The 26598-nt window shown below is 48.8% G+C and overlaps 1 protein-coding gene across 1 annotated transcript in view; it reads left to right on the forward strand.

Annotated features, from left to right (window-relative positions):
* Positions 1-26598, forward strand: part of LOC119963249 (solute carrier family 2, facilitated glucose transporter member 11-like) — a 112910-nt gene that overhangs the window by 9663 nt on the left and 76649 nt on the right. Inside the window, exons 2-3 of the mRNA XM_038792490.1 lie at positions 19443-19541; positions 22028-22188. Of these exons, the coding sequence (XP_038648418.1) occupies positions 19443-19541; positions 22028-22188 (260 nt within the window). The remainder of the gene's footprint in view (positions 1-19442; positions 19542-22027; positions 22189-26598) is intronic.

The raw sequence follows: 26598 nt of genomic DNA on the forward strand, positions 1-26598 counted from the left end.
GCCTGACAAATTGTGCAAGTGAGAAGAATAAGTATTTATTTTCAAGAGAGCTTAATGTTTGCTGAGATATTTACCTCACAAGGACATTTAATGGAAAAAGAAATTACCTCACATGGTTTCCAAGTTTGGTGCATTCTGTACTGATGTAAGCTGATTTCCACCCCGCCCCCGCAGATTTGTGACAACAATATACAAACATATGAAGTAGGAGCAGAAGTGGGCCATTCAGCCCTTTGAGCCTGCTCCGACATTACATAACACCATGGCTGATCTATTTGTGTTGAGTTCCACATTCCCCATTGACTCCCAATAACCTTTGATTCCCTTGCTCAACAAGAATCCATCTACCTCTGCCTTAAAAATATTCAGTGGCCCCACTTCCACCACCTTCTGAGGTAGAGAGTTCCAAAGACGCACAACCCTCTGAGAGAAATTTTTTTTTTCCTCATCTCTGTCCTATAAGGGCGACCCCCTAATTTCAAAACAGTGCCCTCTAGTTCTGGACTCACCAACAAGGAGGAACATCCTTTCAACATCCACCACAAAATGCGAACAGATCTGCCAGCTAGTCCGTGCAGGATCTGAGTGCATGACCAGGGACCCCGTCCGCACCCATCGCCTTCTGAGGGTTCACTTTCAGGAAGGTCGATCTGACTTTGGAAGCTGTGATAGTGGGTATGGCTGTGTCCGAGGCTGCTGGGGCAGTAGGCAGAGGTTTGATGGTTTCCTGCTCAAACTGAGCAGAGAATGCATTGAGTTAATCAGGGAGGTGTGCGTGCTGCCAGAGATTCTGCTTGGCTTCACTTTGTAGCCCGTTATGTTGTTCAATCCTTGCCACAACCGACGAGAGTCCGTAACCCTTGTCTGTGACTCTAGCTTGGTCTGATGTTGTACAAGGTGTAGTCAGGTTTCTTAGTCAAAGGCACTTTTAACAGGCCCTTTCTCTACCCCAATCCCTTAGATCCTACTCCATCTTGCACTCCCACTTTTTTCTCTCAAAACTCCCAGATGATTTTTTCCCCCCATTGGCTTCATTTTAGTCACATCGCAGCATGGGCTGTTTCTCTGCGGCGGCAGCTGGTGACATCACAGAGTGTTGAGGAAAAATATACCAGCACTTCGAGTTTTCGCCGAAGGTCCTTTATTTGTACACGAATTTCGTGGAGGGAGTTAGAGTGGCCACAGTAGCATGGTGGTTAGCACAATTGCTTCACAGCTCCAGGGTCCCAGGTTCAATTCCCGGCTTGGGTCACTGTCTGTGTGGAGTCTGCACGTTCTCCCCGTGTGTGCATGCGTTTCCTCCGGGTGCTCCGGTTTCCTCCCACAGTCCAAAGATGTGCAGGTTAGGTGGATTGGCCATGCTAAATTGCCCTTAGTGTCCAAAATTGTGGAGGTGTGGGCTTGGGTAGGGTGCTCTTTCAAAGAGCCAGTGCAGACTCAATGGGCCAAATGGCCTCCTTCTGCACTGTAAATTCTATGATTCTATGATAATTGTCCCCACTTTACAAAAGGTAAGGCAGTAATTTATATGGTACAATAAGCAATATTTAGAAAAACGAGGCATTCCTTTGATAAGCCCAGAGACAGAAAAGCGAGCAGACTTAAACAACAGGGCTTGAATTCCTAGTCGAAGGAAAATATTAATTGTCTGCTGTCAGCAACAATGTGCAGCTGTGCACTTGTTTACATGGTCTGACCTTCTGCCTATTATATACAGAACTTCTTGACTGAAATAAGATTAATATATCCATCATGCTTTGCCAAATGCCTATTTCCATGAAATATAGTCAAGCAGCTGGTTAAAATGAATATAGGGTATTGAGGCAACTAATCCGCCAACTAAAGTCCCTTCTGCACAGAGTATCCGGAATACCCCTGCCTCAATCCTATCAATAGGAGACCAAAACCATTACATTTGGGAGCTTTATATGGCATTTAGTTAATTACACTTACTCATTCCCATTTATTATTACCACTCATACCCTGGAGAGGTGGTGACATAGTGGAATTGCCACTCGCTAATAGCCCAGAAACCCAGGGTAATGCTCTGGGCACAAGGATACGAATTCCATCACGGCAGATGGCGGAATTTGAATCTAATAAAAATCTAATGGTGACCATGAACCCAATGTCAATTGTCGTAAAAATCCATCTGTCTCACTGATACCTTGAGGGGAGGAAATCTGAGTGCCATCCTTGCCTGACCTGGTCTGGCCTACATGTGACTTAAATGCCCACTGAAATGGCCCAGCAATCCACTCAGTTGTATTAAACCGTGACAGAAAATTGGAGAAGGAATGAAACCAGATGGGCCACTGGCATCGACTTTGCCACGTCTTCCTTTCTTAAAGGAATGGAGCCTGGAATCAAACCTGGCACACACTGCCCTGTCTACACTGCAAAGACATCCTTACTAGAATCTGGGACATGTGCCAAAATTGGGAGTAACAGTGATGCTCATGGAATGGTACCTTACAGATAATGACCCCGAGCATTGTCCCGCTGGCAGGACAGACCCAGCAGAGGTGGCGGCACATTGGTATACAGTCGGGAGGGAGTTTCCCTGAAGGTCCTCACCGACTCCAGACCCCATTAAGTCTCAGAGGAAGGACACCTCCTGCTGATTATCACCTACTGTGCCCCCTCAGCTGATGAATCAGTACTGCTCCATGTGTTAACGGCGCAGCATGTAATCTTGGTGGGTGATTGCAATGTCCAGCACCAAGAGTGGCTCGGCAGCATCACTATTGACCGAGCTGACTGAGTCCTAAAGGAACAGATGTTCCACTGAGACTGTGGCAGGTGGTAAGGGAAACAGTAAGGGAGAAAAAAACATACTTCACCTCATCCTCACTAACCTGCCTGCCGCAGATGTATCTGTCCATGACAGTATCGGTAGGAGTGACAACCGTACAGTCGATGAAGTCCCATCTTCACATGGAGGATACCCTCCATTGTGTTGTGTGGCACTACCACAATGTTAAATGGGATAAACTTCGAACAGACCTAGCAACTCAAGACTGGGCAACCATGAGGCGGTGTGGGCAATTAGCAACAGAAGAATTATACTCAACCACAGTCTGTAACCCCATGGCCTGACATATCCCCCCAACGCCAACTTGGGGATCAACTTTGGTTCAATGAAGCGCACAGGAGGAAAAGTATGCCAGGAGCAACACCAGGCACATCTAAGGATGAGAGGGCAGCAAGGTGGCGCAGTGGTTAGCACTGCAGTCTCACGGCGCCGAGGTCCCAGGTTCGATCCCGGCTCTGGGCCACTGTCCGTGTGGAGTTTGCACATTCTCCCCGTGTTTGCGTGGGTTTCGCCCCCATAACCCAAAGATGTGCAGGGCAGGTGGATTGAACACGCTAAATTGCCCCTTAATTGCAAAAAAATGAATTGGGTACTCGAAATTTAAAAAAAAAAATCTAAGGATGAGATGTCAACCTGGTGAAGCTGCAACACAGAGCTATCATGCATCCCAAACAGTATATGTAGCAAGCAGTAGATAGAGCTACGTGTTTCCACAACCAACAGATAAGATCTGAGCTCCGCAGTCTGTGATATTCAGCTGAGAATGGTGGTGCACAATTAAACCACTCACTGGAGGAGGAGGCTCCACAAATATCCCCATCCTCAATGATGGAGTAGCCCAGCACATCTGTGTAAATTATAAGGCTGAAGTATTTGCAACACTATTCAGTCAGAAATGCCGAGTGGATGATCCATCTCGGCCTCTTCCAGACGCCAGTCTTCAGCAAATTTGATTCACTCATTGTGATATCAAAGCACAGCTGAAAGCACCGATACTGCACAGGCTGTGGGCCCTAACAATATTCCATCAGCAATAATGGTGCTCCAGAAATTGTTGTGCCCCTTGCCAACCTGTGGAAAATTGCCCAGGTATGTCCTGTACACAAAATGCAGGACAAATCCAATCTGGTCAATTACTGCCCCATCAGTCTACTCTCAATCAGCCAGGGGCTGTTTAGCACAGGGGCTAAATCGCTGGCTTTGAAAGCAGGCCAGCAGCACGGTTCGATTCCCGTAACAGGCTCCCCGACAGGCACTGGAATGTGGCGACTAGGGACTTTTCACAGTAACTTCATTTGAAGCCTACTCGTGATAATAAGCAATAAAATTTTTTTTTAAATCAGTAAAGTGATGGAAGGGTCATCAACAGCACAATCAAGCTGCACTTACTCAGCCAGAACCTGCGCACGGACGCTCAGTTTGGGTTCTGCCAGGGCACTCCGCTCCTGACCTCATTCCAGCCTTGTTCAAACATGGACAAAAGAACTGAACTCCAGAGGTGAGGTGAGAGTGACTATTGTTGGATCAAGGCAGCATTTAACCAAGTGTGGCACCAAGGAGCCTCAGCAAACTGAAGTCAATGGGAATCAGGGTAAAACGCTCCGCTGGTTGGAGTCATACTTCGCACAAAGGAAGATAGCTGTGGTTGTTGGAGGTCAATCATCTCAGCTCCAGCACATCACTGCAGAAGTTCCTCAGGGTAGTGTCCTAGGCCCAACTTGCACTTGGCCAGTATCTCTCGTTTTAATTATCTGGTGATTCGCTGTCACTAGTTGGCAAATTTTAAGAAACGTTGACACCTCAGCTGGGTCCACATCCACTTGGTACGAAAGGTGATGCTGTACGTTTTGTGCTGCATGGTGTTCTAACACTGATTCTTTATATTTCCCGCTGATGTAATCTCTGTTTTGTAATACATGAGCGATGAACTGTTGAGAGACTTGTAGCTCTTTGCCAATTGGATCATCAGATGGTGGTTCTCATTCTGAAATAAAACATTAACTGTACCGCAGCTGCACTGTCCAAATTGTTTTGCTTCTGAAGAAACTGCGTAGGGCTTACTGGTGTAGCCTCTATAAATTTATCCTCTGGTTGACTGTCATTGGCAAGGTCATCATTTATTATCTATCACTACTTGCCCTGATACAACTGAATAGTTTACTCGACCACTTCAGAGCAGCCAAGCATGCTGGTGTGGAACTGGCTTCACATGTCAGCTAATCCAGTCAGGCCCATAGCTTTTCTTCCCTCAAGAACATCAGCATCAGGGTTTTTATGATAATCAGACAATTTCATGAATACTTTTCCTGATACTAGATTTTCCCCTCAAATTGCCAAACTACCAGGGCAGGATTTAAACCCGCTTCTTTTTCGATTTGTTGCTCGGATGTGGGTGTTACTAACCAGCCAGCATTATTGCCCAGAGCTAATTGCCTTTTCTCTGCATTATTATTATTAACTCCAGCGGCGCGATCTAATGGCCATGCTGCGGCCGAAAAGCAGCTCGCCGCGGCGCAGCGTGGCTGATAGACAGCGGCGGCCCTAGGGTTGCTGGCGCCCCGGGCAAGCTGAACTTCGGCGCCCTTCGGGGGGGGGGGGGGGGGGGGGGGGGGGGGCGGGGGGGGGGGGGGCGGGCATGGGGGGGGGGCCCGGGGGGGGGGGGGGGGGCCCGAGGCGGGGGGGCGGGTCCGAGGCGGGGGGGGCGGGCCCGAGGCAGGGGGGCGGGGTCGAGGCGGGGGGCGCGGGGGGCCGAGGCGGGGGGGGCGGGCCCGAGGCGGGGGGGGCGGGGCCGAGGGGGGGGCAGAGGGCGGCCACCGCGCATGCGCTGGTTGGCACCGGCCCAACTGCGCATGCGCGGGACCCGAGTCTCTGGCGCCCCCTAGCACATGGCGCCCCGGGCGACTGCCCGAGTTGCCGGTGCCTTGGGCCGGCCCTGCTGATAGAAGCCAGGAGACTCGGCTCACAAAGCCTTACGAGATCTATTGTGATCTAACGAGATGCTGAAGTTTAGCAAATCTGTATATTAGAGCAAGACAGCTAGTCTCACTTTATTATGCAGTTTCTCGAGGTACCAGTGGCATTGGGATCTATCCCCTTGGCCTTGGAGACCCCATGCAAGCGGCGTTCAGTGCTGATCTGCACAAATGGGCACTCGTGGGGGTCTCCCAGGGACTCGGAGGCCCCCAGTTGCACGTACTTTGGGCAAGGTGCTATCCTGGCACTGCTAATGCCACCTGGGCACCTGGCTGGCAGTGTCACCTGTGTGCCTGCCTGGCACTGCTCGGGTGCAAGGTAGGCACTGCCAGGGTGAAATGCTGGCATTTTCTGTATTCTGGTGATCAGGCTGGAGCCTCAGGGGGTCGCGTCGGAGATCGATTTAGAAATGGCGAGTGGAGCACTTTAATGTAAAAAATGGGGCGATGTGCGACCTCGGCCACGCGTTTCCCACTGAGGCCCTTTATTTAATGCCAGTGCCGTTTTATACCCATGTGTTACTCATCAGGAAACACGCGGCTAAATCCACTCGCTATGGGATTTTGTTCCAAGGTAGTTGAATCGAGCCCCAGGTCTCTGGATTGCGAATCCAATGAGTTCGGTCTGAGTTCCCTAGCAATTTCAGTTTACATTATATAACTGCATTCTGCCCTTGTCCTTTAGGGACTTCACACATTTGTGGCTGAGATATGGTTATGTTCACTTCATGGATCTGGCATTACACAGGACTAGATTTCTTTCTGATTGATGTAACTTCTTCCACAGTATCTACAATCAGTTCTGCAGCATTTGTGGTGGTGGAGGTGGCCCACTATTGGCAGTGGGATTTTCTGGACCCGCTGCTGTCAATGGATTTTCCGATGTTTGCACCCTTCACCGCTGTAGAACCCACGATGCGGGTGGGGGGGATCGAATCCGGTTTCTCAGCGCCGTGGGACAATAGTGCTACCACTGCGCCGCCCATATTAAGAGCCAATTTAGAACATAGAACTGTACAGCACAGTACAGGCCCTTCGGCCCACGATGTTGTGCCGAACTAGTCTGAAACTGAAATCAAATCAACCTACTCCCAATCATTCTAGTGCACTCCATATGCCTATCCAAAAACCGCTTGAAAGTTCGTAATGTGTCCGACTCCACTACCATAGCTGGGAGTGCGTTCCATGCCCCAACCACTCTCTGAGTAAAGAACCTACCTCTGACATCCCTCCTATATCTTCCACCATGAACCTTATAGTTATGCCCCCTTGTACCAGCTACATCCACCCGAGGAAAAAGTCGTTGAACGTCCACTCTATTTATCCCTCTCATTATCTTATACACTTCAATTAAGTCACCTCTCATCCTCCTCCGCTCCAATGAGAAAAGCCCTAGCTCCCTCAACCTTTCCTTGTAAGACTCATCCCCCAATCCAGGCAGCATCTGGTAAATCTCCTTTGCATCCTTTCCAATGCTTCCACATCCTTCCTATAATGATGTGGAGATGCCGGCGTTGGACTGGGGTGAGCACAGTAAGAAGTCTTACAACACCAGGTTAAAGTTCAACAGGTTGGTTTCAAACACGAGCTTTCGGAGCGCAGCTCCTTCCTCCATTCACCTGAGGAAGGAGCTGCGCTCCGAAAGCTCGTGTTTGAAACAAACCTGTTGGACTTTAACCTGGTGTTGTAAGACTTCTTACTGTGCTCACCTCCTATAATGAGGTGGCCAGAACTGCACACAATACTCCAAATGTGGTCTAACCAAGGTCTTGTACAGATGCAGCATAACCTCATGGCTCTTAAACTCAATCCCCCTGTTAATTAATGCTAACACACTATAGGCTTTCTTCACGGCTCTGTCCACTTGGGTGGTGTGGTAGTCACCACTGATGTATATACTGTATATATAATATATATATATATATATGTGTTTTACGGTAAGGCCCCTGTACTACAGGTACGGGGGGTAGATCCCTGCCTGCTGGCCCTGCCCAGTAGGCGGAGTATAAATATGTGTGCTCCCCGTACAGCAGCCATTTCGTCAGCTGCTGTAGGAGGCCACACATCTCAGTGTAATAAAGCCTCGATTACATCCTACTCTCGTCTTCTTGTAATTGATAGTGCATCAGGTGGCAACTTCCAGAGATCGATGGACATGAACTCCGCGATCTCTCTGCTCCTCCACATTCTTCAGAACCCTACCGTTAACCATGTAATCTGCATTCAAATTTATCCTACCAAAATGAATCACGTCACACTTATCAGGGTTAAACTCCATCTGCCACTTTTCAGCCCAGCTCTGGATCCTATCAATGTCTCTTTGCAGCCTACAACAGCCCTCCACATTATCCACTACTCCACCAGCCTTGGTGTCATCAGCAAATTTACTAACCCAACCTTCAACTCCATCATCCAAGTCATTGATAAAAATCACAAATAGCAGAGGACCCAGCACTGATCCTTGTGGTACACCGGTGGTGACTGGGCTCCAGGATGAAAATTTACCATCTACCACCCTCTGTCTTCTATGTTATAGCCAGTTACTGATCCAATCGACCAAATTTCCCTCCATGCCATGCCTGCTTACTTTCTGCATGAGCCGACCATGGGGCACCTTATCAAACGCCTTACTAAAATCCATATATACAACATCAACTGCTCCACCTTCATCTACACACTTAGTTACCTCCTCAAAGAATACAATCAAATTTGTAAGGCAAGACTTACCCCTCACAAATCCATGCTGACTATCCCGGATTAAGCTGTATCTTTCCAAATGATCATAAATCCTATCCCTCAGGACCCTTTCCAATAATTTATCGATGACCGAAGTGAGACTAATCGGCCTATAATTCCCAGGGTTATACCTATTCGCTTTCTTGAACAAGGGGACAACATTCATAGCATGAAACATAAACTAATCACCTTTGTACAGTCCCTTCTTTTTTTAGGTGCGTTTGCCTGTCGTGTTCCAATGATGTGCCACCCCAGTGGCTACAAAATGGTTGGTGGAAAGCTGCAGAAAGCTTCAGGGAATGAGCTCAAGCAGCTCAGGGCCTAGAATGCCCAGCTTCTGACCAGGCAGCAGCCTGGGCTGTTTGGCCGGTGGAGCAGCGGTGTTGGAACCAAGAATGCTGTCATCCTGAGTGAGAGCAGCAGGTTTATACTTTATGGATCCACTTCCAGCCCCCCAATCTGCTGCCTCAGCTGGTGCCCTGGAACCTGTTGATGGATCCGTTGCTGTGGCACTCTGAAAGTCCCTTTGGACGCTAGCATTTGGAGCCATGACAGCAGGATGCTGTGCGTACATTAAAGCAGTCTGAGTACCAAAATGTTGACACCTGTAGGGCTCCCGTCTCAGTTTCCACAGCAGCGCACAGTTTCCTGACGAGAACTACTTGTGCTGCAATGGAAGTGGAGGCATCAAGTGGATTAGGCCATTTGAGCCTACCCCGCCATTCAACGTGATCATGGCTGATCTGTGGCCGAACTCCATGTCCCTTAATATCTTTGCTCAACAAAACTCTATCTCAGATTTAAAATTAACAACTGTTATCACTTCAACTGCTGTTTGTGGGAGAGAGTTCCAAACCTCTACCATCCTCTGAGGTAAAGTTCTTGCTGACATCTCTCATGAATGGTCTGACCCTAATTTTTGGACTATGCCCCCTAGTTTCAGAATCTCCAACCAGTGGAGACAGTTTATCTTTATCTACCCTGTGTTTTCATGTTAATATCTTGAACACTTCAATCAATTAACCTTCTTAATTCGAGCGAACCTTGATCACCCATAAAAGGGTATTGAATTTCTTGTCGCACCGCATCAATATCCTGAGGGAATTATCCCTGACGTTAAAATTCACAGCTATTTGTACCCACTGCCTTTTCAGCATGTGTCTGGAAGAGCCTCCTCGCTTCCTGTGGATAAAGAATATCTGACTGACTTTCCCACTTTTCACCCTTCCGCCAATGAACTGGTCACTTCCTACACGACTGCCAGAGACTGTTCCAGCCACAATATATCTCACCTTTCTGATTCCTGTGATGGCAGGATTGTCATATGATTATCTGGGCCTGCAGTCAATGGAATTTAGAGGAATGAGGAGGAATCTCATTGAAACATCTAAAATTCTGACAGGGCTGCACAGACTAGATGCACGGATGATGTTTCCTCCTGACTGGGGACTGGGGGGGGGGGGGGGGGGGGGGGGTGGCGGGGGGGGGGGGGGGGGGGGGGGGGGGGGTGGCGGGGGGGGGGGGGAATAGAACAAGGGGTCATGCTCTCAGGATATGGGGTAGGCCATTTAGGACTGAGATGAGGAGAAGCCTCTTCACTGAGAGGGTGGGGAACCTGTGGCGTTCTCGACCACAGAAGGCTGTGGAGGCCAAGTCACTAAATGCATTTAAGAATGAAATAGACGTCTGGGCATTGAAGGCATCAAGAGGTTTTGGGACTGCGCAGGAGTGTGGTGTTGAGAATGGCGGAGCAGGATCAATGGGCCGAATGACCTCTTCCAGCTCCTACTTCTATATTTCTTTTTTTAAAATATTTTTATTCTCCTAATTTTCCATTTTTTCATCAAATATACACCCAACAAAAGATAACCAACAATGACAAATACAATAGCAATCCCCCCAACCAGCATCCCCTTCAACATACAAACCCAAACCAACCCCCTACACCCCAAATACAAGACAAAAATGACCAAAAGAGAATCCATGGTCATCCCATACATGGTAAACAATAAATAATACACTCAACCCCCAGCCCCCTCCCCATAATGTTTGATGGCATCCAGTTCTTGAAAGTGTATGATAAACAAGCCCATGAATTGTAGAATCCTTCCATCCTTCCCCTCAACTCATACTTCACCATCTCGAGCATCAGAAATTCCAGCAGGTCCTCCCGCCATGCTGAGGAACAGGGCAGAGAAGCTGACCTCCACCCCAGCAGGACCCGCCTCCCGGCAAACAGCAAGGCAAAGGCTAAAACATCTGACCCGCACCCGCCTGCAGCCTGGGCTGGCCCGACAGCCCGAAAACGGCTTCTCGGGCCCTAGTTTGAACATGTCATGCACCACTCCCGAGATGGCCTCATAGACCTCCCTCCAATTCCCCTCCAGTTCCGGACAGAACCAAAACATGTGAACATGGTTTATGGGGCTCGTCCCACGGTGCTCACATCCCCTCAAAGAGTCAGTTCATCCTCATGAGGTGCGCTCTATACACCCCCTTTCAACTGTATCAGCCCCAATCTCATGCACAAGGTTGAGGCGTTTACCCTTCGGAGCACCTCACACCACAGCCCATCCTCCATACCCTCCCCCAACTCTTCCCCCCACTCTGCTTTAATCCCCACCAATGGTACCTTGTCCTCCCTCAGAATCTTCCCATAAATCGCTGATACCACTCCCTTCTGTATTCCTCTGTCGTCAATACCTCTTCAACAATGTGGAGGCCGGCGCTATCGGGAAGCTCTGAACCTCCTTCCTGCCAAAATCGTGCACCTGCAGATATCTAAATACCTCCCCCTGCCCTGGTCCATATTTTTCCCCCAATTCCTCCAGCTTCGCAAAACGGCCCCCCCCAGAAACAAATCCTTTAATACCCAAACTCCCCTCTCCTCCCATCTCCGAAATCTCCCATCCCACTTCCCTGGCTCAAACATATGACGGTTCCCCCAATCAGCATCTCTCTTGAACCCGCCTACAACTTAAAGTGCTGCCTCAACTGCCTCCAGATCTTCACCGTTGCCACCATCACTGGACTCCCCAAATATTTACCAGGGGCCATCGGGAGCGGCGCTGTTGCCAACTTCCTCAGGCCTGACTATTCCCCCCCCCCCCCCCCCCAAACCCCGATCCAACTCTATTTCTATGTTTCTACTTTTAAGCAGTACAGGCTGTCTTAATGCTTGGGAGTTACACATTTGGACCCCATGGTAATGTGTTGACTTTGTAGGGTAGTGTAAATTGGCTGCCAGCGAACTGGTAGCCCGGTTTAAATCCTACTTTATTTTAATTAAATCCGGAGAGATGTAAAACAGGCTGGTGATTGGCTATTGAGCATTAACACTGTCACAGAAGGGCAAGATTGAGCCTGTGAGGTGTCTCGTGCTGGCTTTTCCTGACATCAAAATGCCGCCTGTTTTAATTTTGAGTCCTCAAGTCACATTGTGTGACTTCTGACTATTTTTGTCACAGAGTGGATTTGGGGAAAATGGTTACTCTGTGGATTGTGTTGTAAACAACAAAAAATTGCACATATCTTACTCAAAAAACTCATTGAGACAAAAGGTGGTTTCAACGCTAATTTTCTCCCTCATTGTAAGTGATAAGTAATCTGTTAACCAGTCCTGGTAATCATAAACATCGCATACCCATTGGGATGGATTTTCACTGGCATTGTGTAACACTGGCATTGCCGACCAGCTGCACATCATAATAACCACCTGAACTTCATTTCCATTCATATCATTAGAAATTAAAATTGCCAACTTCCGGTGGCGGTGATGAGTGAGTGAGCCGCACATTCGGTGGCTCTCACTCCGGCGGGATTTGAGGACCTGGTTCCCCAGTTTTGCGGGACTGTGGAGCTGTCAGTCTTTTTCCTTTTTTTTCTGCTGTGGTGGGTACCTTTTGTCGGGCTCTCTGGGTCCGCTGGAGCCTTTATTGTAACAGAAGGGTGGCTGGTCAGCAATGGAGATTAAAGATGTTGGTTGGGGGCTTTAGTTTCATTTATGTCTATGGTTTTTATGTTTGTTTCGGATGGGTGGTGTACGGGTACTGGGTTATTGCGGTGTTATTTTATTAATGCTCAGAAGGGGAAGTGGGTTAACACATTTCTGTGTACACGGCTGGAAATGTATTGTACCCGGAGCAGCCTCGCGGTGCTGTTTGATGTCTCCATCTTGTTTGATCTTTCTCATCTTAGTGAGCTTGCTCCAGTGGGTCGGAGTGGGGGATGGTGTGCTGATGAGTCGGGAGATGAGGTCGGGGAAACAATGGGAGTGAGACAAGTGGGCGCCGGAGGGATGAGTCACCGGGCTAGCAGATTGGCTAGTCAAGGGAGTCAGTTGGGGAGGGAGAATACAGCCAGTAGATGGCAGGGGTGGGGATATCGGGAGATGTTGCTTGGGGGGAGGGGGGGGGGTGATGGGGGAGTTATTCTGCTGACGTGGGGGGGGATATGAAGTAGGTTATGGATAGGAGGTCGGGAGTGGAGGCAGCCAAGAGGCGAGACGAGAATGGCGCGGCGCACGGGCTGGGGGCGGGCCCAATAAAGGTTATGGCTGATTGGCATGGGGGGGGTGGTGTGTGCCCCCCAACCAGGATGATCACCTGGAATGTCAGGGGACTAAATGGGCCAGTCAAAAGGGCACGTGTGTTCGCGCACTTGCGGGCTCTAAAGGCGGACGTAATTATGTTGCAGGAGACACATTTGAAAGTGTCTGACCAGACTAGGCTAAGGAAGGGCTGGATCAGCCAGGCCTTCCACTCGGACTTGGATTCTAAGTCCAGGGGGCTAGCAATTATGATCAATAAGCGGGTTCAATTTGAGGCGGAGGGCGTAAGCGCAGACAGTGGGGGCAGATTCCTTATGGTATGGGGCAAGCTGGAAGGGAGGAGAGTGGTGCTGGTGAACATATATGCTCCGAACTGGGACGCGCTGACTTTATCAAAAGAGTGCTGGGGAAGATCCCGGATCTGGACTCACGTAAGTTGTTGATGGGGGGGGTACTTTAATACGGTCCTTGACCCGGGGCTGGACCGGTCATGTCCCAGAACGGGTAGGCTCCCAGCAATGGCAAGGGAGCTGAAAGGGTTCATGGAGCAAATGGGGGCAGTGGACCCATGGAGAGCCAGACAGCCGACGGGAAGGGGCTACTCGTTTTGCTCACATGTTCATAAAGTATATTCTAGGATTGATTTTTTTATCTTGAGCAGGGACTGTGTAGGGGAGGTAAAGAATACGGAACACTCGGCAATCACTATCTCGGACCATGCCCCGAATTGGGTGACCTGCAGGTCGGGGGGGGGGGACAATTACCAACGCCCGCAATGGAGGTTAGACGTAGGATTGATGTCGGAGGAGGGGATATGTGAGAGACTGCGGAAGTGTATGCTAAATTCCCTGCAGGTGAACGATACGGGAGAGGTTTCAGCAGCGACCCTGTGGGAGGCCCTGAAGGTAGTAGTGAGGGGGGAGCTGATCTCAATTGGGGCCCACAGGGCCAAGGCGGACAGAGCAGAAATGGATAGATTGGTTAGGGAGATTTACCGGATAGACGAGGAGCATACGGGGTCCCCGGGGGAGGACCTACTCAGGGAGAGGCAGAGACTACAGGCAGAACTGAGGGTGCTATCCACGAGTAGGGCCGTGGAACAACTTAGGAAGGCGAGGGGAGTGGTGCATGAGCATGGGGAGAAGGCCAGCAGATTGCTAGCGCAGCAACTCAGGAGGAGGGAGGCGGCCAGGGAAATAAGTAGGGTGGTGGACGGGAAGGGGAGCAGAGTGGAGGACCCGCCAGGGCTGAATAAGATGTTTTGGGACTTTTACAGTAAGCTGTACACTTCAGAACCCCCGGAGGAGCCGGAGGAGATGAAAAGGTTCCTGGACGGACTAACCTTCCCAAAAGTAGGCGGGGGGCTAGTGGACGGGATGGGGGCCCCGATTAGAGTAGAGGAGGTATTGGGGGGGCCTAAAGGCCATGCAGTCGGGGAAAGCCCCGGGACCGGATGGATACTCGGTAGAGTTTTACAAGAAGTTCTCGGAGATAGTGGGACCGGTCCTGACCAGGGTTTTTAATGAGGCGAGGGACAGGGGGATCCTGCCGCCGACGATGTCGCAAGCCACCATCTCACTGATATTTCAACGGGACAAGGACCCGGAATCCTGCGGGTCATACAGACCAATCTCCCTGATTAATGTGGATGCCAAGCTCCTGGTCAAGGTCCTGGTGATTAGAATTGAAGACTGCGCACCGGAGGTGATTGGGGATGATCAGACAGAGTTTGTGAAAGGCAGGCAGCTGACAGCTAACTTGAGAAGATTGCCTAATGTGATCATGATGCCCCCGATGGGCAAGGAGGTGGAGGTAGTGGTGGCAATGGACGCTGAGAAGGCCTTCGACTGGGTGGAGTGGGGCTATTTGTGGGAGGTGTGTGGACGGTTTGGGTTTGGGGGGGACTGGTTAATTGGGTCAGACTATTGTACCAGGCCCCAAAAGCAGCGTTAGGATGAACAGGATAATGTCGGATTTTTTCAGACTACATCGCGGGACCAGACGGGGATACCCACTCTCCCTGTTGCTGTTCGTGCTGGCCATTGAGCCATTGGCGATTGCGTTGAGAGCTGCGAAGGGGTGGAAGGGAATGACTAGGGGGGGGGGGGGGGTGGAACACAGGGTCTCTCTCTATGCGGACGACCTCCTGTGCGCGTCGGACCCACTGGCCGGGATGGAAAATATACTGGAAACATTGAGGAAGTTCAGCCGGCTCTCAGGGTACAAATTAAATATGGCCAAGAGTGAGATGTTTGTGGTGCAGACAAGGGACCAGGAGAATAGACTGAAGGAGCTGCCATTTAGGCTGGTTGGGGAAAGTTCCCGGTACTTGGAGATACAGGTGGCACGAGACTGGGGCAGGTTACATAAGTTAAATTTGCCTAGAGTGCTAGAAGAAATGAAGAGGGAGTTTCAGAGATGGGATGCACTCCCGCTGTCACTGGCGGGGAGACTGTAAAGATGACAACCCTCCCTAGATTCCTGTTCATCTTCCAGTGCCTCACGATCTTTATCCCACGGTCCTTCTTCAAAAGGACTGGCAAAATCATCATGAGCTTTGTCTGGGCGGGAAAATCCCTGCGGGTGAGGAAGGCGATGCTTGAAAGGAGCCGCAGTGAGGGAGGGCTGGCGTTGCCGAGTCTGATCAACTACTACTGGGTGGCTATCATAGCCATGATAAGGAAGTGGATGGTGGGTACGGGGTCTATCTGGGAGCGAGTGGTGGCGGCTTCGTGCAGGGGCACCAGCTTGGCAGCCCTGGTCACGGCTCCCCTATCGCTTTCGCCAACCAGGTACTCCACCAGCCTGGTAGTGGGGGCGGCCCTGCGGATATGGGGCCATTGGAGCAGGCTTGTAGGGGATGTGAATGCGTCTGTCTGGGCTCCAATATGTGATAACCATCGATTCGTCCCCGGGAACATGGATGGAGGGTTTCGAACATGGCAGCGGGCGGGGGTGAGGAGGGTGGGCGATATGTTCCTGGAGGGGAGCTTTGCGAGTCTGAGCGGTTTGGAGGAGAAATTTGGGCTGGTAAGGGGAAATTACTTGAGGTACTTACATGTGGGACTTTGTACGCAGACAGGTCCCATCCTTCCCACGCCTCCCGCCAATAGGGATCCAAGACAGAATAGTCTCTAGAGGAGAAGGAGGAGAGGGTAGAGTCTCGGATATTTACAAGGTGCTCATGAAGGGGGAAGAGTCCCAGATGGAGGAGCTGAAACTCAAATGGGAGGAGGAACTCGGCGGGGAAATGGAGGACGGGGTATGGGCGGAGGCCCTGAGTAGGGTAAACTCAACCGCAACATGTGCCAGGCTCGGCCTGATTCAATTTAAGGTTGTTCACCGGGCCCACATGACGGTAGCTCCGATGAGCAAATTCTTTGGAGTAGAGGACAAGTGCACTAGATGCGCGGGAGGACCAACGAACCACGTTCACATGTTTTGGGCATGCCCTAACCTTAGTGGGTACTGGGAGGGATTTGCGGGGGTCATGTCCCGGGTGTTGAAAACAAGGATGGTGATGAGCCCAGGGGTGGAAATTTTCAGGGTTTCGGAAGACCCGGGAGTCCAGGGGGAGAAAGAGGCCGATGTTCTGGCCTTTGCTTCCCTAATAGCCTGCCGGCGAAAACTGTCATGGAGGGACTCAAAACCCCCGAAGACCGAACTATAGCTTTCAGACATGTCAAGTTTTCTGGATATGGAAAAAATGAAGTTCGCCTTGAGGGGATCTGTACTGAGGTTCGCCCGGAGGTGGCAACCGTTTATAGACTTCTTTGCGGGAGAGTGAACGTCAGCAGGAGAGAGGAGAGGGGGGGGGGGGGGGGGGGTGAGGGGAGAGATTGGAGTAGAGTAGGAGGGATAAATAGGCGGGTAGTATCTATGGGAGAGGAGCGGGTATGTGCATTATGGTTTGATTGAAGTATTGGTTTTCCGTTGATGTTTACATATTTCTGTTATCTGTAACTGTTTACAATGCCAAAAAATACCTCAATAAAATAGTTTGTTTAAAAAAAAGAAATTAAAATTGCCTCATGTCTATAGTAGACGGCTCAATACTTTTGGAGAGCTTGCTCCCAGTCGCTTAGCAGGGGTTGATTGGCATAGTGAGTGGCAACCTAGGCTATTGAGTGGACCGCATGAGTAACCCTTCTTCATCTCAGAGAGCTGCAAGATTGAAATTCGGTTTGTTTGCTAACCACTAAATAAGGATAAATACATTTAATACACGCCCAAAATTTCATAACAAGTTATAGAAAATGCTTAATCATTTATATATTAATAGAACTGTCATCAACTTCAAATGGTAAAAACAAAATAAATATTTACACTTTGGACACAGAGGGAGTGCACGGCTCTCACAGTCAATGTTGTGAGCAAGCAGCAGCACCTCACTTCACTGGCCTTTGCTTTACATGTGCATCATTTTAGTCATACCAATAGGAAAGAAACTACATGGATGGAAATCAGTGGAATGTGGCAACTCTTGAGTTGCACAGTGTTAAAGGTCAACAAAATGACTTGTGGGCCGCACTCCAAACCCAGAGGGGGTTCCCACATTCCTCACAATTGGTACAGGGCCTTCCTTTGAGTTTGAAATGCAGGAAGTTAATGCCATTATCTCTTTGGGAATCCGGTTTGAGAGTGTAACTGATCAAACCTCTGCAGAATCCAGTCATAACTGTTGCTCTGTGCTTTATCTTGTGTTTTTGAAGTAAAGTAGTTTGACTGACTAGCCTCGTTTGCTAATTGTTTTGTGTAGTCCACCTTTGACAAGAGTAGAGAGTCATGGGTAGGAGAGTGTGCTTGTAAGACATAAGGCGCGATCTATCGGCCTTGCCAAGCCCGCCTCGGGAGGCGACAAGGCCGGTAAATCTCGCGAGAGGCCTAGCGCCGGGAAACACCCGGCTAAATGCGCTCAACATGGGACTCTGATTAATTTCCGTTAAATCGGGCCCACAATATCCAGTTTAACGGGGGGGGGGGGGGGGGGCACTTTACATCCCCTTGGGTTACACTATGTGTGTCAACTCTGGGACATAAAGCCTGAGATCCACTAACAGGAATGATGTGCCACTGAACTCATAACAGCACCCGTAACTTGTAGTGCTCCATTCTGACAGTGTGATGAAACCAGACTATTGGCACTCACTGATATTTATGGACAGTGGTTCAGCAAATTTAGGTGATATGCAGTTGCAAGGTTAAACGTGGGGATCCAAACGTTGCTGTCCATGTTCCACATTAGCTTTGTGAAAACAACAGCTCACTGCCTGCCTCACTATTAGCATGCATTGAATAGCATGAAATGACTGTATTCCTGCAGTGGATACAAACTAAACTCATCATAGAAAGATAAGTCTTATCCAGTTCCCCCCCCCCCCCCCCCCCCCCCCCCCATTGTTTTGACAGCATCATAATTGTTGCTTACTGTCATCCAACCTCCCTGGCACTGAAAATGAACTATTAATAATAATAATAATCTTTATTGTCACAAGTAGGCTGACATTAACACTGTAATGAAGTTACTGTGAAAAGCCCCTCGTCGCCACATTCCGGCCCCTGTTCGGGTACACAGAGGGAGAATTCAGAATGTCCAAATTACCTAACAGCACGTCTTTTGGGATTTGTGGGAGGAAACCGGAGCACCCGGAGGAAATCCATGCAGACACGGGGAGAACATGCAGATTCCACACTGACAGTGACCCAAGCCAGGAATCGAATCAGGGACCCTGGAGCTGTGAAGCAACAGTGCTGACCACTGTTCTACCATGCTGCACATATAATTGACAGGAACACAGAAAAAGTTTCCAAGTTAAAAGAGCTGCGGGGAACAGACTTGAAGCAAAGCCGAGAGGGCAGTTGACCCTTAAGAGCAAAAGCACCTTTTTGGAGTTCTGGGGATAGTTCCCCGTTCTGAGTACCGATTGGCCACCCAGGCCAAGTGACTCCGCTGAACCACAATCTTAAAGGGACTGAGTGATGAAAGAAAGGCCGTGAACAAGAAATAAATATTAAGGAGAACATTGCTAAAAAGGTACTTAAAGCAATAGATAAAATAAACCTGGAACCTACGCCAGGAAATATTTATTTCCAATGTTTGAATCAGGTTGCCAGGAAGTGCGGTTATTGAAGTGTTGGCTACTGTAGACTCTGCACCATGATATACTGGTGTATATTATGACAGTTATGGCCAGGAGACATGACACATTTAGATGGTGTGAGAGGAAGATGACAGGCATTTTGAAAGATTAAGATCAAATGACCTCCAGATCATTTTTCATCTACATCTATCTTGTGGTCTTAACAATTACTAACAATAACATTGAGCACTGGTAGTAATTTTGCACAATAACACTTTTTTCAAATACAGTACCATCTGAAGGTTCTACTGCTGCTGATCATTGTCTCTGCAATGGGAGGAACACTCCAGCACGGACTCAATATGTCCATCATTAATGCACCATCGGTTGTGAGTAACATGTACCTTTATATTGCTCTATTATTGAGACTTTGTGAAAGTGAGGCCATTTATTGTGTCATTTCATTTTGGGCTGATGGAAGCCAACATTAAGCAGGGTTGAGTGCTGGCGAGTGTCTCCATTTAGCAGAAAGGCTCCTTCTCATGAACAACTTCAACCACCGCTGACGGTTATGAATATGTCGCGAGAGATGGTGGTGAAAAGCGTAGCCCAGAAGGAGACAGATCAAAATTCTTTACTTATTTGCAAAATGTATAAATGATGCTTCTCTTTGAGACTGAAATAATGCTCCCACTTCTTCTACAAGGCTGAACACAGGTTTGCAAACAAATACGTTTGCAAAAAAGTCAATAAATTTGAACAACTGCCAACAGGTTTTGGACACCTTTCATTGAAAGTTGGATTCCACCTCGCTTTCCTTCAATCACTTTGAAAAAATATTTGTCCTTGGGATGTTAGTCAAGTTGGCAAAGGCTCATTTTTTGAACATCCCTTGTTGTCCTGAGGAAATGCTTTGATTCTCTTCAATCCCTGAGCTAATGATACTTCCTCGATTGTGTTAATAAAAGGGAATTGCCGGATTTTGACCGAGCAATGATGGAGGAGAACTTAGGATGATGATGTTCCCAGATCGTTGCGACTCTTCACAGGAGATGACAGAGATAAAAGGGATTGTTGAAGAGATCCCTCTCGGCATAAGATCAATTGGCATAAGCCTTTATAACTGACAGTCATTATTGACTGGTGAAGGAACATTGAAATGAAACCAAGTGGAACACTTGTTTTTTTAAACATTTGTAAGACAAATTTTAAATTTGAGTTTGTTGGGTCATCAAGCCCACCCCACACAATGATGGCCAAGGCATCATGACACAGCAATTCCTCCCTCCACTCCCCTCGCCAAAGTTGCGTAATCTCCGTGGAGAGGTTAAAACATAAAGGAAAAAATCCTAGGTCCAATGGGGAAAAAAGTCTACTCTGGAAATCTTTAAAAATTCTTTCATGGGATGTGGCCGTCACCAGTCAGGCCAGCATTGTTGCCCATCCCTAACTGCTTCTTGAGAAGGTGATGAGCTGCCTTCATGGCCTGCTGTAATTCATAAGGTGTAGGTACAACCAGAGTGTTGTTAGAGAAGGGGTTCCAGGATTTTGAAGAAGGTGATAATTTCCAAGTCAGCGTGGTGGGCTTGGAGGGGAACTTCCAGTTGGTGGTGATCCTCTCCCGACCCCTCCATCCCCCCTCAGGCAATCAAACTCATTCTAAGAGATCACCTGCAAAGGCACAACTTATCTTCTATATGATGCAATCCTTGTCACAGTCAAGACCCAGTCTAGCCGTGCCATGAAGGAATTCAGACTTAGCATCACCGCACTGGCTGCCAACATATTCCAGAGGCTCATTGTTCTTTGGGAACAGAAGTGCTTCATATCTTTTTAACATCTTTAGTGGTCACCAGTTGTCAACGTATTGTGCCTAACAATTTCAGGATGAAGATTTCAGTTTGTGTTGCATTGAAGAGGTAATGATTGGTATTTAGGACTCTGTCATAGGCCATGTCAGAGTCTTTGCAGAGCAGTAATTCCATGTACCAGTGTCAGCCATGGCTCAGTCAATAGCAATCCCATCTCTTGAGTCAGAAGGTCATGGATTCAAGGTCCATTCCAATACCTTGAGGACATAATCCAGGCTGATGTTCTTGTGCAGTACTGAGGGAGAGCTGCAGTGTCGGAGGCAATGTCTTTCAGATGAGATGTGAAACCAAGACCCTGTCTGCCCCTTTGAATTGGATGTGAAAGATCCTGCAGCACCGTTTTGAGGGGGAGGGTGGTGGTGGAGGACCCTCCCCATTTGTCCCTGAACCAACACTTTAACTGGCCATTATCGCTTTATTTGCGGATCTTGATGTTCAAATGATTGGCTTCCATATCCTTGCATTTCAACATAGATTACACTTTAAGAACTTCAATGGCTGTAAAGCACTTTTAATGCCATTAATGGCCATGAAAGCACTAGATAAATGCAAGTCTTGCTTTCTTCTTTATCTCAGTGCCTGAATGGAATCAATCCAGTGCACAAGTCATTGCTGTCTTGGGGGGTGGGCCCAGAAACAAGTGTAGTGTCGGTAGTCACGTGCTGGCACAATAGGTGGGGAAGATGTCAGTCTGTGCTTGCCATGCTCAAGGTGTTGAGACCAGGCATTTTTCCTCAGGTAAAGTGAGAAAATCGCCTCTTGGGTTGCTCTTCCCGTGACTGGTTTGACGGAAGCTTTGATAGAGGCCTTGGATTTAGACTGCTTGCCCGGCCAGGGCTACCACACTAGGGTAGATGAAAAGAGGCAGTCAGTTGGGAAGGCATAGATTGCAGCTTAACAAGAGGAATTCTCACCCTCAGCACTAAGAAGACCCCCCCCCCCCCCCCCCCCCCCCCCACCCACCCCACCCAAACAAATATTGATTTTGAACTTTCTGATTACAGTACATTAAGTATTTTATCAATGAGACTTGGCTGGAGCGCCATGGTACAGCAATGGAGGAACATGCAGTGAAAGCAACATGGTCAGTCATTGTGTCGGTGTATTCAATTGGAGCTATGTTTGGAGCACTGATCGGTGGACATTTCTCAGTAAAATATGGAAGGTAAGAGCACATAAATTTGTGAAAGAAGAATCCTTCAGGCTTTGCTGTCCGTGTGGCAGGAATACAACTCAATGCCCCACAATTATCCGGCATAAAACTTGCATTAGACCACTGAATTCTGTACTGTCACCTGCTATTCCTAAGCTGCATCAGAAATATGCCCAAAGCTGTGTTGTCTCAGGCAATCTTTTGTCAATCCACGGTTTTTGGTCAAACGTTGACGTTGAATGGTTGCTGTGTTTGACACCCTGGGCAAGTGCACAATCAGTTCCAGTCCCACTTATTCCAGAGTCACAACACAAGCGAATTAACCAATAGTTCTTATGAAAATATACAAGATCTTTGGTCCTTGGCTGCCCAGTAATTACAATCACCGTGTTTGTTAGTTGAAACACAATTATTTATAACAGGAATAAAGGTGAAATATGCAGTAATCATAACTGGATAACAAGCAAGCTAACCCCTTTAATTACCCCACCCTCGGCCCACACACACAAGACAGACAAACACAGAGGAGTGGATAGGGGTAAAAAAAAGGGATTAAGGTAGAAAGGTAAGAGTTCTTGCTTCAGATGATGAAGTCTTATGAATGTGGTTTAAAGCCTCTGGCCTACAACCCGTAATGATTTTCTTTGCAGTTCAGCAGTACATCTTACTCACAGCTTTTCCAGGAGAGACCGCTGGCTGCACAATAGCCTGTTCTGAGAGTGAGTTATTAGATTCTGGTCTCTGCTTTCACAGCCTTTCTGGACATCCTGTAATGTTTCTTCTGTAAACATATTCACCCAGGCTTTCTGCCAGTTCACAAAACACTGTCTTTCTGCAGGAAATCAGAGTGGGAAAAAGAGCAATTGTCTCTCTTAGCTGCCAAAGTGAAACTGCAACATCCTCAGGTCCCTAAACCATTTCAGTGTGAACAGATCCAATCACTGCCTGTGACTGGGCAAAGCACAGCATTTACAACCAGTCCATTGGCCCGCCAGCCAAGTCAGTCATAGAATTTACAGTGCAGAAGGAGGCAATTCGGCCCATCGAGTCTGCACCGGCTCTTGGAAAGAGCACCCTACCCAAGGTCAACACCTCCACCCTATCCCCATAACCCAGTAACCCCACCCAACACTAAGGCCAATCCACCTAACCTGCACATCCTTGGACTGTGGGAGGAAACCGGAGCACCCGAAGGAAACCCACACACACACGGGGAGGATGAGCAGACTCCGCACAGACAGTGACCCAAGCTGGAATCAAACCTGGGACCCTTGAGCTGTGAAGCAATTGTGCTATCCACAATGCTACCCTGCTGCCCTGTCAAAGCGAGTCATCACTGATCTCTGTTGCTGCTACAATCCTCTGCTTGAATTAAAGGCACAGGCCATGTACAAGCTGTTTGCCTTAAAGTCACAGACTGCATTAAAGTCACAGGTCCATTAATCCTTCACGGATCAAAAAGTAATAGCAAAAAGGAAAGAATGGGAATAAAAAGAATGGGAAATATGGAAATAAAAAGGAAATAAACAGGGTTTAAACAGGAGAACCCTTACAGACAACATAACAACACCAATAATGACTTGTGTTTATATAGCATCTATAATGTAATAAACTATCCCAATGGGCTCATAGGGCCATTATAAAACAAAATATGATACTGATCCACATAAGGAGACATTAAGCCAGATAGCGAAAAGCTCGGAGGTAGGTTTTAGGATGTATCTTAAAGGAGGAAAATGAGATAGACAGGCAGAAGGAGAAAATGTAACAGCTTAGGGCTAAGACAACTTGAAGGTATTAAAATTGGGGATGCTCAAGATACCAGAATTAGTTGAAGACATATATCTTGGGGGATTGTGGGATTGGATGGGATTATAAAGATAGGGAAGGGTGAGGATATCGATGGACTCGAAAATGAGGATGAGAATTTTAAAAGTAGCACGTTGCTTGACCAGGAATCAATGTGCGTCAGCGAGCACAGGGCTGATAAGACACGGGGCAGCAGAGTTTAGATTGACCTTGAGTTATGGAGGATGGAATGTTGGAAGGTCAGCCGGAATAGACATGTCTCGGGGATTTCAGCAGTGATGAGTGGAGAGTGGAGTCAGTTATGGAGCTGGAAAGAGGCGGCTTTACTTAGCACATGGTCGGTAGCTCATCTCAGGATCACATAGAGCATTGTTGTGATCAGACTGACTTCATCGCAGACAGTTGCAAGGGAGAGGGATGGAATCATTAGCAAGGGAACGGAGTTTTGGATTGGAGATCAAAAACAACGGCTTCAGTCTCTCCAATATTTAATTGGAGGTGATTGCTGCTCATCCAATACTGGATGGCAGATAAGCAGCCTGGTAATTTGGCAACAGTGGAGGATCGGAAAGAGGTGTGAGGAAGAGCTGGCTGTCATCAACATACATAGAACAACATACATAAATACTAGGAGCGGGAGCAGACCATTCAGCCCTCCAAGCCTGTTCCCCCAGTCAATTTGATCATGGCTAATCCTCAATCTCAATGCCATATTCCCACTTTGTTCCCATACCCTTTGATGCCATTAAAATCTAAAACGTCATCTGTCTGTTTCTTGAATATATTCAGTGACTTGGCCTCCACAGCCTTCTGTGGTAGGGAATTCCACAGGTTCACTACCCTTTGAGTGAAGAAATGTTTCCTCATCTCAGTCCGAAGTGGTCTACCTGTATTCTGAAATTGTGTCCCTGGGTCTAGATTCTCCAACCAGGAAACATCCTCCCTGCATCTAGTGTGTCCAGCCCTGTTAGAATTTTGTATGTTTCAACCGGGTCCCCTCTCACCCTTCTAAATTCTATGGAATACAGGCACAGTTGACCCAATCTCTCCTCATAGGCCAGTCCCACCAGCCCAGTATCAGGCTGGTGAACCTCTGGTCCACTCCCTCTATGATAAGTATATCCTTTCTTCGTTAGGGAGACCAAAACTGCACACGATACTTTTAAAAAAAAATAATTTTTATTGAAATTTTTACAAAATATAAACATCTCAACTCTATTAACAAAACAACCGCGGGAACACCCCAAGAACACCACCCAACTTCAAAAGCAACTACAAACAAAAGAAAAAAAACAAAAGGACACCCAAACAACAAAAGGGAAAGAGATAACACCCACCACATCCCACAATCCAATGTACACAGTTCTCCCTCCCCCCCCCCTGGGTTGCTGCTGCTGCCGGCCTATTTCCCTACCGTTCCGCCAGGAAGTCCAGGAAAGGCTGCCACCGCCTAAAGAACCCTTGTACTGATCCCCTCAGGGATAATTTCACCTTCTCCAATTTAATGAACCCCGCCATATCATTGATCCAGGCCTCCACGCTTGGGGGCCTCGCATCCTTCCATTGGAGCAAGATTCTCCGCCGGGCTACTAGGGACACAAAGGCCAGAACACCGGCCTCTTTCGCCTCCTGCACTCCCGGCTCCACTGCAACCCCAAAAACTGCGAGTCCCCAGCCTGGCTTGACCCTGGATCCCACCACCCTCGACACCGTCCTTGCTACCCCCTTCCAAAACTCCCCCAGCGCTGGGCATGCCCAAAACATATGGGCGTGGTTCGCTGGGCTCCCTGAGCACCTAGCACACCTGTCCTCGTCCCCGAAAAACCTACTCATCCTCGTCCCAGTCATGTGAGCCCTATGCAGCACCTTGAACTGTATGAGGCTAAGCCTCGCACAGGAAGAGGAGGAATTCACTCTCTCCAGGGCATCCGCCCACGTCCCCTCCTCAATCTCCTCACCCAGCTCCTCTTCCCATTTACCCTTCAGTTCCTCCACCGAGGCCTCGTCTACCTCCTGCATTACCTGGTATATGTCCGAAATCCTCCCTCCTCCAACCCCCACCCCCGAGAGCAACCGATCCCGCACCCCTCGTGGGGGCAGCAAGGGGAACCCCTCCACCTGCTGCCTGGCAAACGCCCTCACCTGCATGTACCTAAACATGTTCCCCGGGGGGAGCCCAAACTTCCCCTCTAACTCCCCCAAGCTCGCGAACCTCCCCTCCACAAACAGGTCCCTCAACCTCCTAACCCCTGCCCTGTGCCAGCCCAGAAATCCGCCATCAATGCTCCCTGGGACGAACCAATGGTTCCCCTGTATCGGGGCCTCCATCGAGACCCCCACTTCTCCCCTATGTCGTCTCCATTGCCCCCAAATTTTGAGGGTAGCCACCACCACCGGGCTCGTGGTATACCTTGTTGGAGGGAGTGGCAACGGCGCCGTTACCAGCGCCTCCAGGCTCGTGCCCACACAGGACGCCACCTCCATCCTCTTCCATGCTGCCCTTCCCCGTCCATTACCCACTTACGCACCATCGCAGCGTTGGCAGCCCAATAGTACCCACAGAGGTTGGGCAACGCCAGCCCCCCCCCCCCCCCCCATCCCTGCCCCGTTCCA

Source organism: Scyliorhinus canicula, chromosome 1, assembly GCF_902713615.1.
Source record: "Scyliorhinus canicula chromosome 1, sScyCan1.1, whole genome shotgun sequence".
Lineage (NCBI taxonomy): Eukaryota > Metazoa > Chordata > Chondrichthyes > Carcharhiniformes > Scyliorhinidae > Scyliorhinus > Scyliorhinus canicula.